At 46.8% G+C, this 19635-nt stretch overlaps 1 protein-coding gene across 1 annotated transcript in view; it reads left to right on the top strand.

Moving 5' to 3' along the window:
• The first annotated feature begins 4397 nt into the window (after positions 1-4397).
• The window catches only part of SOAT2 (sterol O-acyltransferase 2), a 118861-nt gene continuing 103623 nt past the window's right edge, over positions 4398-19635 (top strand). Inside the window, exon 1 of the mRNA XM_040425790.1 lies at positions 4398-4590. Coding sequence (XP_040281724.1) covers positions 4503-4590 — 88 coding nt within the window. The 5' untranslated portion in view covers positions 4398-4502. The remainder of the gene's footprint in view (positions 4591-19635) is intronic.

Genomic DNA, 19635 nt, shown 5'->3' on the forward strand with positions numbered 1-19635 from the left:
AGAGGTCAGGCTGGTGCGAATGGCGGCCAAGATCTGATTCGGAGGTATGACCGAAGTTGGAATCGACTCCTCCCTGGACAGCTCGGAGTACTGCCGTGATAAGGCATCCGCCCTGATGTTCTTGGAACCGGGTAGGTAGGAGACCACGTAATTAAAACGTGACAAGAACAGAGCCCATCTGGCCTGACGTGGTGTCAATCTCTTGGCCTCAGAAAGGTAGGTCAGATTCTTGTGGTCCGTCAGGATGAGGACCGGAACCACCGAACCCTCGAGCAAGTGCCTCCATTCTTTAAGGGCCTGCACGATGGCCAATAACTCCCTGTCACCAATCTGATAGTTGCACTCCGCGGAAGACAGTTTCCGGGAGTAAAACCCAGAAGGAAGCAGAGGACCCTCTGGTGTTCTACGCTGAGACAGAAGGGCGCCTACTCCCGTCTCAGACGCGTCCACCTCGAGGACAAAGGGCAACCCAGGGTTGGGATGCGACAGAATCGGAGCCGACACAAAGGCGGACTTTAGAGCCTCAAAAGCTCAGATGGCCTCGAGCGGCCAGACCTGGGAATTACTGCCCTTCCTGGTCAGATCCGTGAGAGGCTTGGCTAGCATGGAAAAGTCCCTGATGAACTTCCGATAATAATTGGCGAAGCCCAAAAAGCGCTGCAGGGAACGAAGACCACTGGGCTGGGGCCACTGTAAGACAGCCGAAACCTTCTCAGGATCCATGGAGAACCCCTCAGCGGAAATGATGTAACCTAAGAAGGTTACCTGGGATCGGTGAAATTCGCATTTCTCAAGCTTACCGAACAGCTTGTTCTCTCGTAACCGTTGCAACACTCGTCTGACATCCAGAATGTGGGCCTCCATGGATTCAGAATATACCAAGATGTCATCCAAATAGACCACCACACACTGCTGCAACAGGTCACGGAAAACATCGTTGATTAATTCCTGAAAGACTGCGGGCGCATTGCACAACCCAAAGGGCATAACCAAGGATTCATAATGACCGGTCCTGGTGTTAAACGCGGTCTTCCACTCATCGCCCGCCTTGATCCTTACCAGGTTATATGCCGCCCTCAGGTCGAGTTTGGTAAAGACCGTGGCCCCTTTAAGGCGATCGAACAGCTCGGAAATCAAGGGTATCGGGTAAGCGTTCTTGATCGTGATGCGATTGAGACCCCTGTAATCGATGCAAGGCCTCAACTCACCGCCCTTCTTTTTCACAAAGAAAAATCCAGCCCCTGCCGGGGACGAGGATTTGCGAATGTGTCCGCGTGAAAGCGCCTCCCTCACGTACTCCTCCATGGCCTCATTCTCCGCTACCGACAGTGGATAGACTTTGCCACGAGGAGGAACGGCACCAGATTGTAACTCTATGGCACAATCGTATGGGCGGTGCGGAGGTAGGGCAACCGCGCGCACCTTATCGAATACATCCCGGTACTCCTCGTATTCAGGAGGCAACAGAGAGTCCGAGGAAGTACACAGCAACTTGACAGACCCATGGATGCAACTAGCCCCACACTGCGGTGACCACGAGAGGATCTCGGCCGATCTCCAATCGAAAGTCGGATTATGCTTCCGGAGCCAGGGGTACCCCAAGACCACCGAGTAGTGTGGAGACGAAATAACCTGGAGGCAGACCGACTCTCTGTGAACGGCACCAATGGCTATCCCCACTGGAAGGGTCTCATGAGTCACGTGTGGCGGCAGAAGGGGTCTGCCGTCTATCGCCTCAAGAGCCAGTGGGGAACCTCGAGCCTGCAGAGGAATGGAATTGGCGGCAGCGAACACATTATCAATGAACAAACCACCAGCACCAGAGTCCACCAACGCCTGGGTCGTCACCGAGCCCCCGACCCAGGAGAGGACAACAGTGATCAGTGGTTTGTCAACACGGGAAACCGGGGACGAGGAGACTCCACCCAAGATCTGCCCCCGACAGGATCTCAGGTGCGAGCGTTTCCCGGACGGTTCGGACATGCCAACCGAAAATGCCCACCGAGACCACAGTACATGCATCGGCCCTCGCGTCTCCGGAGTACCCTCTCCCCCTCGGACAGGCGAGCAAACCCCAGCTGCATGGGTTCACCCCCAGACAAGTCATCCCCAGGAGGCGTGGGAGGAGAGGGAGGCACGGGTGGGACAGCAAACTTAGGCGCCAATCTGTTAGAAAACCTCCGCAGGCTCTCCTTAAAGGAAGGTCTCTCCCTGAGTCTGGTGTCAATCAAAATCAGGAAAGAAATAAGAGACTCGAGCTCCACTGGTAGGTCCTTAGCTGCAACCTCATCCTTCAAGGCATCCGAGAGACCATGAGAGAAAGCAGCGACCAGAGCCTCATTATTCCAGCCCACCTCTGCTGCCAGGGTACGAAACTCAATGGCGTATTCAGCTACGGATCGTGAACCCTGTCTGATGGACATAAGGAGCTTCGCAGCAGAGGCAGCACGAGCCGGCACATCGAATACCTTCCGAAGAGAAGCAACAAAACCGGAAAACTCGGCAACCACCGGATTGTTGTTCTCCCATAAAGGGCTGGCCCAGGCCAAGGCCTTGTCCGAGAGCAGCGAGATCAAGAAGCCCACCTTTGATCTCTCAGTGGGAAAGGCATGTGGCAGCAACTCGAAATAAATGCCCACCTGGTTAAGGAAACCTCGGCACTGAGTTGGCTCTCCCCCAAAGCGCTGTGGAAGAGGGGCAGAACCGGTCATACCCTGAAACACCGCAGGTGCAACAACAGGTGTCGGGGTAGACTCTGGCGCAACAACCAGAGCGGCAGTAGGAGCGGGCCCAGGAGCGACAACCGACCCATCGGCAACGGGAGCGAAATGAGCCGTGCGTTCAAGCAGGGTTTGCAACGCCACAGCGAACCGACCCAACAGGTGATCCTGCTGATCAAGTCTGGCAACCAGCGTGGGTAGCGAGGATGGCCCTGTACCGTCAGAATTCATGGCTTGGTCCTAGTGTCACGGAACCATGAACCAGACGTACAACAAGGGATAAGTGAAAATAAGAAGGCTTTATTGAAAATAAAGCTGTAAAGCAAAAGTCCAAACGGATGGCGAAACCGAAGCAGAGTCTTTGCAAAGCCAGAGGTCAGGAACCAGAAGGGTAGTCAGACGAAGCCAGGATCAGGAACCAGCAGGGTAGTCAGACGAAGCCAGGATCAGGAACCAGCAGGGTAGTCGGACGAAACCAGGATCAGGAACCAGCAGGGTAGTCGGACGAAACCAGGATCAGGAACCAGAAGCAGCAGCAGTCTAGAAGCATGTGAACACAGGAGGACCAAGCAAGGAACTGAAGCCACAGACCTCCTATATATATGAGCTGGGCATCCAGCTCCTCCCAGTGGGAAGGAGGAGCCGCAGGGTGGGAGGCTACAAGAAACCCAGAAACCAAGATGGCCGCCAGCACATGTCAAACGAAGGAGAACTGCAAGAAGGTAAGACCATGACACTGGCATCCCACCATCAAACCATGACCATGGGCCTGTTTATTGTGGCCATAGGAACACAAATATATATCCGGTTTGTGCCTGTGATGGCCGGGCGATTCATAATTTCTTATAAACTGTTGGCCCCAGAAAGTCTGATAATTTCCATTGAACTAGGGAATGGACTAGACCTCCTGCAGAGAGGTCTTTCCTGTTCCATTAGCTGGGTTCCTGGCTGGCTGAATAGAAGTGTGAAAAGTTGTAAACACTGGTGGACTGCTAGAGGTCCTCTGCCATCTGCTGGCTTTGAAGCAGGGCCCCCTTGTGGAGCTCACTACCTCTGCTACCTTTCAGCTGATGGCGGGGACATGGCTGACAGTAAATATTAATCCATATTCCTCACACCATACGTGAAACCCATGACACTGTCTGCGGTGTGAGGCCATTCACTGAGCAGATATCAGGTCACATTCCAAAAGGTTACAGCCCGTTTTCAGGATCTTTCTAATTTTGCCGTCAGTGGCTGTGACCCTTCCCTCATTGCGTAATTGGTAAATACATGAAGGGGGCAACTGTGACAGTACTTGTCATCACTTCATCTATATCATGTAAAATAATTGCAGCCACAGATAGATGCTGCAACCCATGTAAAACTACAACTCCCAGCATGTCTCACAATAGATAGATAACCACTGCTCTAGGTCAAATAACTCCTCACTAGCAGTAGTAATTTAGGCGGAATCTCACTAACCTCCACTAATCTCACTAACCTCGTTGCGATCAGATATGGATTCATAGATCAGCACAGTCCATCGGTACATATTCTCCTTTAAATCAGATAATTTGGACAGATGGATCAAAGTTCTCCTGGATTCCAAAGGTTAGAAAGCATACATCAGGCGTCAGTCTTTTAGAAATCTTAAGTGTTAGGGGGCAGGGGAGAAGTGAATACAAATAGGACAAGGGTTGTCATACACAGTTACTGTCACTGAAAGGGAGTTCATGGGACTTTGCCCAGTTTCCAAGTATGAAAGTAAGTCTTTGGGCACCATCTCTGCAGTGACACACCATGGCGTCCACTGAAGAGACAGCAGAACCCACGATACGCCAGAGAAAGACCAACCAAACTCAGGAAAAAGCCTTTAAACAGCACGATGGTAACTATTGGGGCCTGTCTGGTATGCACATGCATTGTGGTTTGGGCAAACTGCTGCAAAACAGGGACTTTATTTTAATTTTGGAGAAGGGTACTGAATGGGATATTAAACATGGTTAACTGCTTGGTCTACATGCCATATAGCCAGGGGGCATCAGGCCTGGCAAATAGCACAGTGTCAAAAATAAATCAGGGGTTGTATTTTTGTATTCTTGGTCCTATTACACCTGCAGATGTAGCAGCCGATTGTTGGGAAAGAAGCCTTCCTTCCTGGCAATTGCCCGCTCGGTAGTGGAGGAGAATGCTGGTATTACATGCACGATCTCCTCCACAGTATGGATAGGTGTGATTGCTAATGCCATCGCTCGTTGCCATAAAGAATCACTGTTTGCCGGCAGCAGAGTCATGTGTAGACAGCACGATCTGCTGCCGGCAAATGATTATATTTTAAAATGTTGAAAGACTGATTTTCCCATGAACGAGCACTCGTTCATAGGTTAATCGGCAGCAGTGTTACACTGCCAGATTATTGCTTATGAGCATTCATACGAGCGCTTGTTAGTGATGATCTTAGCGATTATCTGCCAGGGTAATTGGGTCTTAAGACCTGAGATGCACAGCTATTTGTGCAGTGCAATGCCCAGTGTGACTTGAGCATTACAATGCGATCAAATTTTTTTCTTTCATCAAATTCCAGTACAAGTAGATTGGTGAATATGACAGTAGAGATTGGTGAATCCACGCAATCCTTACATTTCCCGTCCTACGGTATTGAATTCATTGCATGGGTTGGTTGACATTGACTTACTAATTAGAAAAGTGTGAGAAAATGTTGTGGCTGACACATCATGAAGATCTGCCCACTTACTACAACACAATTTTAGATGCATGGGAAAAAAGAAGCATGCACTTCATAAATATGTCGTCAATATGCCTATTAGAAATGGCCTTGCGGTTCGCCCGGCAGTCATTTTGCGGCAAACTTTGCTCATTCGCGATTTGCTGAACATGCGAACATATGGCGATATTCGCACGTGCCATATTTGTTTTGCATAGTGCCTAACTTTGACCCATGACACATCCATGAGGTGAGACAGGAAAGCCAATTGAGACGTTTCAGCACATGTACACACCCTTGTGGTAGGCGCAGCACTATGAAGTACCTTTTGCGCTGTGGCATTAGAAGAATTTTGATATCTCTGACTTTTAGTGTAACCAGACTGTCTATTATGCTGTAATTCCTGTAGGTTTAAAGAGCACACCAAATGCTTGAAATAACTTCTTTATTAACTTCATCTTTTCTTTATATATAACACTGCCGCCTCCGCAGCAGATAGTCCATGTACAAAACACGTGTTGAAAATCAACTGTTCAATCTGGTCATTCAACATAAAATGGTGGATATATTTCTCTCTTCAGTATCTCTACTCTCACTTTAGGTTATTTAAGCACTTTATGATCTTTCTGAGAGGTATATCTGAGGTCTAACTAATAGTTCTACTTGCTGAATTTGGTCGCAATTTGCAGTATGCAGTTAGCAGTAACTATTTGCAGATTGGTTGAGTATGATCTGGTATGGTTGTATGCAATTTGGATTGCAATATGGAATTTGAATGGTTGCAATTGGTATTTGTAGCTTGCAATTTTATGCAATTTGCAATTGTATGCTTGCAATTTGTATTTGCAATTTGTATTTGATGGAACTATTTTGGCCTCTTGTTCCCATAAAACTGGACTGTGACTGGAACTGTGTGTCTGTTCAGCTCCTCTCTGGTGAGTAATGATTCCAGCTAGGGGAATTTCCCACACAGGCTGTGTGTGAGGCTGGCTGTGATTGGTGAAAACTCTTGCTGTGTGAGAAGCTGGCTTTGATTGGTCTACAGTCGTGGCCAAAAGTTTTGAGAGTGATTCAAATATTAGTTTTCACAAAGTTTGCTGCTAAACTGCTTTTAGATCTTTGTTTCAGTTGTTTCTGTGATGTAGTGAAATATAATTACACGCACTTCATACGCTTCAAAGGCTTTTATCGACAATTACATGACATTTATGCAAAGAGTCAGTATTTGCAGTGTTGGCCCTTCTTTTTCAGGACCTCTGCAATTCGACTGGGCATGCTCTCAATCAACTTCTGGGCCAATTCCTGACTGATAGCAACCCATTCTTTCATAATCACTTCTTGGAGTGTGTCAGAATTAGTGGGTTTTTGTTTGTCCACCCGCCTCTTGAGGATTGACTACAAGTTCTCAATGGGATTAAGATCTGGGGAGTTTCCAGGCCATGGACCCAAAATGTCAACGTTTTGGTCCCCGAGCCACTTAGTTATCACTTTTGCCTTATGGCACGGTGCTCCATCGTGCTGGAAAATGCATTGTTCTTCACCAAACTGTTGTTGGATTGTTGGAAGAAGTTGCTGTTGGAGGGTGTTTTGGTACCATTCTTTATTCATGGCTGTGTTTTTGGGCAAAATTGTGAGTGAGCCCACTCCCTTGGATGAGAAGCAACCCCACACATGAATGGTCTCAGGATGCTTTACTGTTGGCATGACACAAGACTGATGGTAGCGCTCACCTTTTCTTCTCCGAACAAGCCTTTTTCCAGATGCCCCAAACAATCGAAAAGAGGCTTCATCGGAGAATATGACTTTGCCCCAGTCCTCAGCAGTCCATTCACCATACTTTCTGCAGAAGATCAATCTGTCCCTGATGTTTTTTTTTTGAGAGAAGTGGCTTTTTTGCTGGCCTTCTTGACACCAGGCCATCTTCCAAAAGTCTTCGCCTCACTGTGCGTGCAGATGCGCTCACACCTGCCTGCTGCCATTCCTGAGCAAGCTCTGCACTGGTGGCACTCCGATCCCGCATCTGAATCCTCTTTAGGAGACGATCCTGGCGCTTGCTGGACTTTCTTGGATGCCCTGAAGCCTTCTTAACAAGAATTGAACCTCTTTCCTTGAAGTTCTTGATGATCCTATAAATTGTTGATTGAGGTGCAATCTTAGTAGCCACAATATCCTTGCCTGTGAAGCCATTTTTATGCAACGCAATGATGGCTGCACGCGTTTCTTTGCAGGTCACCATGGTTAACAATGGAAGAACAATGATTTCAAGCATCACCCTCCTTTTAACATGTCAAGTCTGCCATTTTAACCCAATCAGCCTGACATAATGATCTCCAGCCTTGTGCTCGTCAACATTCTCACCTGAGTTAACAAGACGATTACTGAAATGATCTCAGCAGGTCCTTTAATGACAGCAATGAAATGCAGTGGAAAGTTTTTTTTGGGATTAAGTTAATTTTCATGGCAAAGAAGCACTATGCAATTCATCTGATCACTCTTCATAGCATTCTGGAGTATATGCAAATTACTATTATAAAAACTTAAGCAGCAACTTTTCGAATTTCCAATATTTATGTAATTCTCAAAACTTTTGGCCACGACTGTAGACTTCTGCCCAGTAACAACAGATTAACACTATGCTTTCTGTTGTTTCTGCTGTGTCACTGAGCTTACCTTACATTACATAACGCTATCTAATAGGGCCACAAAAGTCCTTTTAAGTACTGGTATAGGTGTGCTATCGATAGGTGTGATATAGAGGGGTATGATATACTTATACTTTCTAACACAGAAATTATATTATAGTGTATTTGTATTGTGCAGCAGTTGAGTGTGGTTCTGCTGCGATACCACAGCTAGATAGAGGGACAAACGCTATTGGAGTAACTAATTGCAACGGGTGTGATATACCTGTTGCCCCCCAAAAAACTGCTTGAGGGCTGCGATATACCTTCTTCCACAAAATCCTGATTGAGGGGTGCTATATACCTGTTTCCGCCAAATACTGATTGAGGGGTGCTATATATCAGTTTTTCGCCAAATATTGATTGAGGGGTGCTATATACCTGTTTCCGCCAAATACAGATTTAGGGGTGCTATATAACTTCTTCCACAAAATACTGATTGAGGGGGGTGCTATTGCTATATACCTTCTTCTACCAAATACTGATTGAGGGCTGCGATACACCTGCTTCCACAAAATACTGATTAAGGGGTGCTATATATCTGTTTCCGCCAAATACTGATTGAGGGGTGCCATTTACCTTTTTCCACCAAATACTAATTGAGGGGTGCTATATACCTGTTTCCGCCAAATACTGATTGAGGGGTGCCATATACCTGTTTCCACCAAATACGGATTGAGGGGTGCCAGATACCGTCTTCCTCAAAATAATGATTGAGGGTTGCTATTGCTATATACCTTCTTCCACCAAATACTGATTGAGGGCTGCGATACATCTGCTTCCACAAAATACTGATTAAGGGGTGCTATATATCTGTTTCCGCCAAATACTGATTGAGGGGTGCTATATACCTGTTTCTGAGAAATACTGATTGAGAGGTGCTATATGCCTGTTTCCACCAAATACTGATTGAGGGGTGCCATATACCTTTTTTCGCCAAATACTGATTAAGGGGTGCTATATACCCGTTTCCGCCAAATACTGTTTGAGGGGTGCCATATACCTTCTTCCATAAAATAATGATTGAGCGGTGCTATTGCTATATACTGTAAAAGGATTAGCTCATGGGACCGCCATCTCCTGGGATAGACAGGCGCTATAGGCATATAAAACAAAGTCCAGTCCAAGCAAGTATGATGCAACTGGCCTCAGACAGTTTTATTGACTTTTGCAGATAAAAGTAATAAACAAAAACATTTCAAAACAAATGAAATACCTGGCCGTCTGGACACTACGGCTAAACAGGCAGTAGTCCCTAACTACATGAAACTGAGCCTTGTACCCAGCTCGATCAACAAAACACACTGTTGTTTTTACTGACACAGCAGCGTTCTTCCCAGGAGCAGAGACCAGAGCTAGTGAGCTGTTTACCCTTTTATAGCACACCCAGGTTCCAAGGTGATTAGCCACAGTTACCCTGAATACCTGGAGTGGCTAATTGGAGCAGGGACCCACCCAACTCTCCCTGCTCCAAGCAGCCAGGCCCTTCTAACCAGGTTTTTTAACAAAACCCTTGCAAAGAGAAAACCTAGTTTTCCTTGCTGTCAATTCCCTGGCTGCTTTTTAGAACGTATTGGACAGGAACCTAGGTGAAATGTAGACTCTTTCTACCACTTTTCCCCTGGTCCTGTCACAATACCTTTTTCCACCAAATACTGATTGAGGGCTATGATACACCTTCTTCCACAAAATACTGATTGAGGGGTGCTATATACCTGTTTCTGTCAAATACTGATTGAGGGGTGCTATATACATTTTTCTGCCAACTACTGATTGAGGGGTGCCATATACCTTCTTCCACAAAATACTGATTGAGGGTTGTTATTGCTATATACCTTCTTCCACCAAATACTGATTGAGGGCTGCGATACACCTGCTTCCACAAAATACTGATTGAGGGATGCCATATACCTGTTTCCGCCAAATACTGATTGAGGGGTGCTATATACCTGTTTCCGCCACATACTGATTGTGGGGTGCCATAAACCTTCCACTAAATACTGATTGAGGGGTGCTATTGCTATATTCCTTCTTCCACCAAATACTAATTGAGGGCTGCAATACACCTGTTTCCACAAAATAACTGAGGGGTGCCATATACCTGCTTCCGCTAAATACTGATTGAGGGGTGCTATATACCTCTTTCCGTCAAATACTGATTGAGGGGTGCTGTATACCTGTTTCCGCCAAATACTGATTGAGGGGTGCCATATACCTTCTTCCACAAATTACGGGATTGAGGGGTGCTATTGCTATATACCTTCTTCTACCAAATACTGATTGAGGGCTATGATACACCTGCTTCCAAAAAATACTGATTTAGGGGTGCTATATACCTGTTTCCGTCAAATACTGATTGAGGGGTGCTATATACCTTTTTCTGCCAACTACTGATTGAGGGGTGCCATATACCTTCTTCCACAAAATACTGATTGAGGGTTGCTATTGCTATATACCTTCTTCCACCAAATACTGATTGTGGGCTGCAATACACCTGCTTCCACAAAATACTGATTGAGGGATGCCATATACCTGCTTCCGCCAAATACTGATTGAGGGGTGCTATATACCTGTTTCCACCACATACTGATTGTGGGGTGCCATATACCTTCCACTAAATACTGATTGGGGGTGCTATTGCTATATTCCTTCTTCCACCAAATACTGATTTAGGGCTGCAATACACCTGCTTCCACAAAATAACTGATTGAGGGGTGCCATATACCTGCTTCCGCCAAATACTGATTGAGGGGTGCTATATACCTCTTTCTGTCAAATACTGATTGAGGGGTGCTGTATATCTGTTTCCGCCAAATACTGATTGAGGGGTGCCATATACCTTCTTCCACAAAATACAGGATTGAGGGGTGCTATTGCTATATACCTTCTTCTACCAAATACTGATTGAGGGCTGCGATACACCTGCTTCCACAAAATACTGATTGAGGGATGCCTTATACCTGTTTCCGCCAAATACTGATTGAGGGGTGCTATATACCTGCTTCCGCCAAATACAGATTGATGGGTGCCATATACCTTCTTCCACTAAATACTGATTGAGGGGGGCTATTGCTATATTCCTTCTTCCACCAAATACTGATTGAGAGCTGCAGTACACCTGCTTCCACAAAATAACTGATTGAGGGGTGCCATATACCTGTTTCCACCAAATACTTATTGAGGGGTGCTATATACCTGTTTCCAGCAAATACTGATTGATGGGTGCCATATACCTTCTTCCACTAAATACAGATTGAGGTGTGCTATTGCTATATACCTTCTTCCACCACATACTGATTGAGGGCTGCGATAAACCTGCTTCCACAAAATACTGATTGAGGGGTGCAATATACCTGTTTCTGCCAAATACTGATTGAGGGGTGCTATATACCTGTTTCCGCCAAATACTGATTGAGGGGTGCTATATACCTTTTTCTGCCAACTACTGATTGAGGGGTGCCATATACCTTCTTCCACAAAATACTGATTGAGGGTTGCTATTGCTATATAGCTTCTTCCACCAAATACTGATTGAGGGCTGCGATACACCTGCTTCCACAAAATACTGATTTAGGGATGCAATATACCTGCTTCCGCCAAATACTGATTGAGGGGTGCTATATACCTGTTTCCGCCACATACTGATTGTGGGGTGCCATATACCTTCCACTAAACACTGATTGAGGGGTGCTATTGCTATATTCCTTCTTCCACCAAATACTGATTGAGGGCTGCAATACACCTGCTTCCACAAAATAACTGATTGAGGGGTGCCATATACCTGCCTCCGCCAAATACTGATTGAGGGGTGCTATATACCTCTTTCTGTCAAATACTGATTGAGGGGTGCTGTATACCTGTTTCCGCCAAATACTGATTGAGGGGTGCCATATACCTGTTTCCACCAAATACGGATTGAGGGGTGCCAGATACCGTCTTCCTCAAAATAATGATTGAGGGTTGCTATTGCTATATACCTTCTTCCACCAAATACTGATTGAGGGCTGCGATACATCTGCTTCCACAAAATACTGATTAAGGGGTGCTATATATCTGTTTCCGCCAAATACTGATTGAGGGGTGCTATATACCTGTTTCTGAGAAATACTGATTGAGAGGTGCTATATGCCTGTTTCCACCAAATACTGATTGAGGGGTGCCATATACCTTTTTTCGCCAAATACTGATTGAGGGGTGCTATATACCCGTTTCCGCCAAATACTGTTTGAGGGGTGCCATATACCTTCTTCCATAAAATAATGATTGAGCGGTGCTATTGCTATATACTGTAAAAGGATTAGCTCATGGGACCGCCATCTCCTGGGATAGACAGGCGCTATAGGCATATAAAACAAAGTCCAGTCCAAGCAAGTATGATGCAACTGGCCTCAGACAGTTTTATTGACTTTTGCAGATAAAAGTAATAAACAAAAACATTTCAAAACAAATGAAATACCTGGCCGTCTGGACACTACGGCTAAACAGGCAGTAGTCCCTAACTACATGAAACTGAGCCTTGTACCCAGCTCGATCAACAAAACACACTGTTGTTTTTACTGACACAGCAGCGTTCTTCCCAGGAGCAGAGACCAGAGCTAGTGAGCTGTTTACCCTTTTATAGCACACCCAGGTTCCAAGGTGATTAGCCACAGTTACCCTGAATACCTGGAGTGGCTAATTGGAGCAGGGACCCACCCAACTCTCCCTGCTCCAAGCAGCCAGGCCCTTCTAACCAGGTTTTTTAACAAAACCCTTGCAAAGAGAAAACCTAGTTTTCCTTGCTGTCAATTCCCTGGCTGCTTTTTAGAACGTATTGGACAGGAACCTAGGTGAAATGTAGACTCTTTCTACCACTTTTCCCCTGGTCCTGTCACAATACCTTTTTCCACCAAATACTGATTGAGGGCTATGATACACCTTCTTCCACAAAATACTGATTGAGGGGTGCTATATACCTGTTTCTGTCAAATACTGATTGAGGGGTGCTATATACATTTTTCTGCCAACTACTGATTGAGGGGTGCCATATACCTTCTTCCACAAAATACTGATTGAGGGTTGTTATTGCTATATACCTTCTTCCACCAAATACTGATTGAGGGCTGCGATACACCTGCTTCCACAAAATACTGATTGAGGGATGCCATATACCTGTTTCCGCCAAATACTGATTGAGGGGTGCTATATACCTGTTTCCGCCACATACTGATTGTGGGGTGCCATAAACCTTCCACTAAATACTGATTGAGGGGTGCTATTGCTATATTCCTTCTTCCACCAAATACTAATTGAGGGCTGCAATACACCTGTTTCCACAAAATAACTGAGGGGTGCCATATACCTGCTTCCGCTAAATACTGATTGAGGGGTGCTATATACCTCTTTCCGTCAAATACTGATTGAGGGGTGCTGTATACCTGTTTCCGCCAAATACTGATTGAGGGGTGCCATATACCTTCTTCCACAAATTACGGGATTGAGGGGTGCTATTGCTATATACCTTCTTCTACCAAATACTGATTGAGGGCTATGATACACCTGCTTCCAAAAAATACTGATTTAGGGGTGCTATATACCTGTTTCCGTCAAATACTGATTGAGGGGTGCTATATACCTTTTTCTGCCAACTACTGATTGAGGGGTGCCATATACCTTCTTCCACAAAATACTGATTGAGGGTTGCTATTGCTATATACCTTCTTCCACCAAATACTGATTGTGGGCTGCAATACACCTGCTTCCACAAAATACTGATTGAGGGATGCCATATACCTGCTTCCGCCAAATACTGATTGAGGGGTGCTATATACCTGTTTCCACCACATACTGATTGTGGGGTGCCATATACCTTCCACTAAATACTGATTGGGGGTGCTATTGCTATATTCCTTCTTCCACCAAATACTGATTTAGGGCTGCAATACACCTGCTTCCACAAAATAACTGATTGAGGGGTGCCATATACCTGCTTCCGCCAAATACTGATTGAGGGGTGCTATATACCTCTTTCTGTCAAATACTGATTGAGGGGTGCTGTATATCTGTTTCCGCCAAATACTGATTGAGGGGTGCCATATACCTTCTTCCACAAAATACAGGATTGAGGGGTGCTATTGCTATATACCTTCTTCTACCAAATACTGATTGAGGGCTGCGATACACCTGCTTCCACAAAATACTGATTGAGGGATGCCTTATACCTGTTTCCGCCAAATACTGATTGAGGGGTGCTATATACCTGCTTCCGCCAAATACAGATTGATGGGTGCCATATACCTTCTTCCACTAAATACTGATTGAGGGGGGCTATTGCTATATTCCTTCTTCCACCAAATACTGATTGAGAGCTGCAGTACACCTGCTTCCACAAAATAACTGATTGAGGGGTGCCATATACCTGTTTCCACCAAATACTTATTGAGGGGTGCTATATACCTGTTTCCAGCAAATACTGATTGATGGGTGCCATATACCTTCTTCCACTAAATACAGATTGAGGTGTGCTATTGCTATATACCTTCTTCCACCACATACTGATTGAGGGCTGCGATAAACCTGCTTCCACAAAATACTGATTGAGGGGTGCAATATACCTGTTTCTGCCAAATACTGATTGAGGGGTGCTATATACCTGTTTCCGCCAAATACTGATTGAGGGGTGCTATATACCTTTTTCTGCCAACTACTGATTGAGGGGTGCCATATACCTTCTTCCACAAAATACTGATTGAGGGTTGCTATTGCTATATAGCTTCTTCCACCAAATACTGATTGAGGGCTGCGATACACCTGCTTCCACAAAATACTGATTTAGGGATGCCATATACCTGCTTCCGCCAAATACTGATTGAGGGGTGCTATATACCTGTTTCCGCCACATACTGATTGTGGGGTGCCATATACCTTCCACTAAACACTGATTGAGGGGTGCTATTGCTATATTCCTTCTTCCACCAAATACTGATTGAGGGCTGCAATACACCTGCTTCCACAAAATAACTGATTGAGGGGTGCCATATACCTGCCTCCGCCAAATACTGATTGAGGGGTGCTATATACCTCTTTCTGTCAAATACTGATTGAGGGGTGCTGTATACCTGTTTCCACCAAATACTGATTAAGGGGTGCCATATACCTTCTTCCACAAAATACGGGATTGAGGGGTGCTATTGCTATATACCTTCTTCTACCAAATACTGATTGAGGGCTGCGATACACCTGCTTCCACAAAATACTGATTGAGGGATGCCTTATACCTGTTAACGCCAAATACTGATTGAGGGGTTCTATATACCTGTTTCCGCCAAATACAGATTGATGGGTGCCATATACCTTCTTCCACTAAATACTGATTAAGGGGTGCTATTGCTATATACCTTCTTCCACCAAATACTGATTGAGGGCTGCGATACACCTGCTTCCACAAAATACTGCTCTTCTCTACTCTCTTAGGCGGAGGGTCTTTTAGAAAATGACAGGCAGAGGAAGAGGCAGACTGTTCCGCAGGGATGGTAGGGGTCGGGCAGGTGCACCAGGCCGGAGCCTAAGTGGGAAGTTGGAGAAGGTGCGTGCGATAACTTCAAAAGGCGCACCAGAGTTGGTTGAGTGGCTCACTCAGCCTTCCGGTTCTGCACCCTCCTCATCCTCTGTATCTGCACTCCCTTCACTCTGTGCTGTGTGCACCCCCAAAGACACCACCCCCATAGCCCCTCCACTCGATTCAGAGGAATTATTTTCCCATCCATTCCCAGACCTTACCGATGCGCAGCCATTCTAGGCCTCAGATGAAGAAGTGGAGGTAGCAACGGCCCCTACCCAGCGGTCTGACGACAGTACCCAGATCAGCCCAAAGATGGTCGTCCCCGCTGTTGCCTACTCCGAGATCTATAATGTCAATGGTGGTGAAGGTGACGATGATGACGTGTCGATGGACGTCACGTGGGTGCCCACAAGAGAGGAAGAGGAGGGGAGTTCAGAAGAAGAGACGGAGCAGCAGATAGGGAGGAGAAGCAGGCAGAACCCGCAGTGCACAGGAGGCAAAAAGCAGACTGTTAAAGTATCTGGAGTGAGCCATCCACCATGCACGGTCACATCTTGCACTCCCAGGACGCCGGCAAATGGCAGCAACCCGTCAGAACCCACAAAGCCACACACCCGGTGCTCCACGTCCTGCCTCTTCTCCTTCTCCTCTCTCCTCCCATTTGTCCTCCACTCCACCTTCCACCGTGCCGTCGTCGCGTTCATATGGCACAAGGCAGGCTTCCGTAGACCAAATGTTTGAGCGTAAAAAAATGATGACGCTGGATAATCCTCTTGCCCAACGGCTGACCGTTGGCTTGTCGAAACTGCTAGCCCGCCAACTACTGCCAAATAAATTGGTGGAATCGGAGGGCTTTAGAAAATGTGTGGCCAATGGCACACCCCATTGGAAGGTAGGTCCCCAGAAGGAAATATTTCTCCCAGAAGGGCATCCCTGAACTATATTGCCACGTTCAGCGGCAAGTTAATATATCTCTGGCACACAGTGTCGGTGCCAAGATACATCTGACCACAGACACATGGTCTAGCAAACACAGGCAGGGAAGGTACATAACTTTTACTGCCCACTGGGTGAACCTTCTGACGGCCGTCAAGCATGTAACCCGTGGCACCCGTGTGGATTTAATGTTACCGCCACAGATTGCATGCAGGCCTGCCTCTTCTTCTACTCCATCCTCTGTCTCCTCCTCGGCCTACTCCTCCTTTTCCACTGCTACCGCCTCTTCTGCTGCACCCCCCAAGCTCCCCAGAACCTATTAGACGTGCCAGGCGAGACGTTGCCATGCTGTGCTGCGGCTGTTGTTCCTGGAAGCCAAGAGCCACACTGGTCCTGCACTCCTTTCAGCTCTGCGGTCACAGGCTAAGCCCGCTCAATTTGACAGTTGGTAAACTGGTGTGCGACAACGGTGCCAATCTGCTGAGCATGCTGAAACAGGGCACAAAGACACACGTGCCGTGCATGGCACACGTCCTGAACTTAGTCGTGCAGCAATTCGTTACCAAATACCCCGGGGTCCAGGACGTCTTGCGGCAGGCCAGTAAAATCTCTGGCCATTTTAGAAGATCTTACACAGCCATGGCTCGCCTTGCTGACGTTCAGCGGCGACACCACTTCCCCGTCAGATGTCTGATTTGTGACTTCCCCACGCGCTGGACCTCCATCTTGTATATGCTTGATCGGCTGCTCCAGCAGAAACGTGCTGTTAACGATTACCTGTACGAACTCTGTGGCAGGACAGGTTCTGGGGAGCTTGTTTTTTTTTCACCGCGCCAGTGGCTGCTCATGTGCGACGCATGCAGACTTCTGCGGCCATTTGATGAGATCACCAAACTGATCAGTCGCAGCTAGGTCACCATCAGTGACAACGTATCTTACGCCTTCTTTCTGGAGCATGCATTGCATCGTGTCATTGATCAAGCCGTCGAGGAGCAGGAGCTGGAAGATGAGGAAGTCGCAATGCTAAATGAATTCCCAGGGGGGCTACTCCTTCTGGGACAAGTCAGCAGGAGTCTGAAGAGGAGTCAGAGGAGGATGGTGGCTGGGTGGGGGGGGAGCAAGAAGAGTAGGCTTTAAACTTGGGGGGAGGAGACCGAAGACAACATTCTCCTGGGCGATGAGCAGGAGCCAGGGCGCTCCACCGCTTCCAATTTAGTGCAAATGGGAAATCGGGGCCTTCATGCTCCAGTGTTTCAAGAGGGACTCCCGTATAAAAAGCATAAAGGTCAAGGACCTGTACTGGGTGGCAACGTACAAACACAAAATGGTGGACATGTTACTAGCATCACAGACGGCTGTCAGAATGCAGCATTTCCCTTGCTTTGCTGCGAGAGATGCTGCATTCTGCTGTTGCAGGCACTGGCAGGGGAATTTCCACCCACAGCGAAACAGGTGCAGGTACCAATCCTACCGCGCCTACAAAAAGAGGGCGGTTTGAGGATGTGTTGGTCACTATGGATATGAGATCATTCTTGCAGCCAACCCATCGACAGCTGCCCTCCGGATCCAGCCTCAGGGAACGCCTAGACCGACAGGTGTCCGACTACATCGGGTTAACGGCCGATATGGATGCTTTGAGAAGCGAGGAACCCCTTGACTACTGGGTGTGCAGCCTTGACCTGTGGCCAGACACAAATAAAACAGAAAGTCAGTCCTGCGTCTCAACACGGACAGTTACTTGCGCTGCTGCTGGTCCCGGGTTCGTGTGGTAGGTTTCGCACTGGCAAAGTCAAGTTCATAGGTTTTGGAACCGTGCTGCTGGGAGCTATGTATTCCGGTCACAGGTGGATAATACAAGGGTGTCAGCCCCTCTCCTCGACAACCAAAGGATATGGTCCTCCCAGACCTCCTCCTCTACAGGGTTTAAGGGGATAGGCAAGATAGTGAAGCACCCTTGAGAAAGTTGTTCTAAAAGGTTTTATTCTACTTACAACAGGTCAGTAGACAAAAGGCATAAAAATACAAGATGATCGTCACGTTCCTGCCCGACCCGGGTTTCGCTACCTCGCTTCTTCAAGGGCGATGACTGAGCATGCTCACAAACGAGCCCTATAAATAGCCCAGCCCTCTCATTCTTATTCAAGCGGGTGTGGTTCCCATCCGTATAGGACATTTTCAAAATAACAGTTTTACAACATATAACATAAAATCACACTGATGCAATCATTTTTAAAATACAAACATAAGAATATAAAATTATACACGGGAGTGGATTGTTACTCCCTATTGCCAATTTGTGTAAAGACCCTTTCGGGTTACCGCTGTTCTCAATAGTCAATATATACATTCAGCCTCTTAATAAGAATCTATCCCCCACTTAATCCTCTCTTGTCCTAGGTGTATCCCAACTCAATTTATTATAGTAGTTCTATCCTCATATACATTCCATCCACTCCTCGGATATTATACCGGTATTCTCCACCTACTCCCGGAGCGTCATTCAGCTAATTTCCACTCCTCCTGGAACATCCCTCCACAGGACGCCATCCGATTCTGGGACGTCACACAGGTAATCTCCGCCCACTCTTAGAACGTCACTCAGGAGGGCGCCACCCACTCCGGTAGCGTCATTCAGGTGTTCTCGACCCCGCCTCCACCCCTGATGTTCCCATCACAAGGCATCATTATCCAATGGAGCAGCCAGGAAACCTGACGTCATCCAAAGGTCCTTAGGAGGCCAGGTAGAGAACAGCCGAACGTCGCCACCGGTGGGTCATTTTACAGTAAACATGGTTTAAGGTCAAATTCAATGTTAAGCCCTCTGGGTTGTAGGGTTCCTAGCTGGTAAATCCACTCCACTTCCTTTCTATTGATTTGTGCCAGCGAGTCCCCCCCACGCCAGTGTGGCTTAACAGTTTCAACTCCAGCGAATTTTAACCCTTGTGGGTTTTTTCCATGTGATAATTTAAAGTGTGCTGATACGCTATGGGTCATTAGGCCTTTTTTGATGTTCCATAGATGCTCTTGTATCCTAACTTTCAGCTTCCTAAT

This window comes from Bufo bufo, chromosome 3 (genome assembly GCF_905171765.1).
Source record: "Bufo bufo chromosome 3, aBufBuf1.1, whole genome shotgun sequence".
NCBI lineage: Eukaryota > Metazoa > Chordata > Amphibia > Anura > Bufonidae > Bufo > Bufo bufo.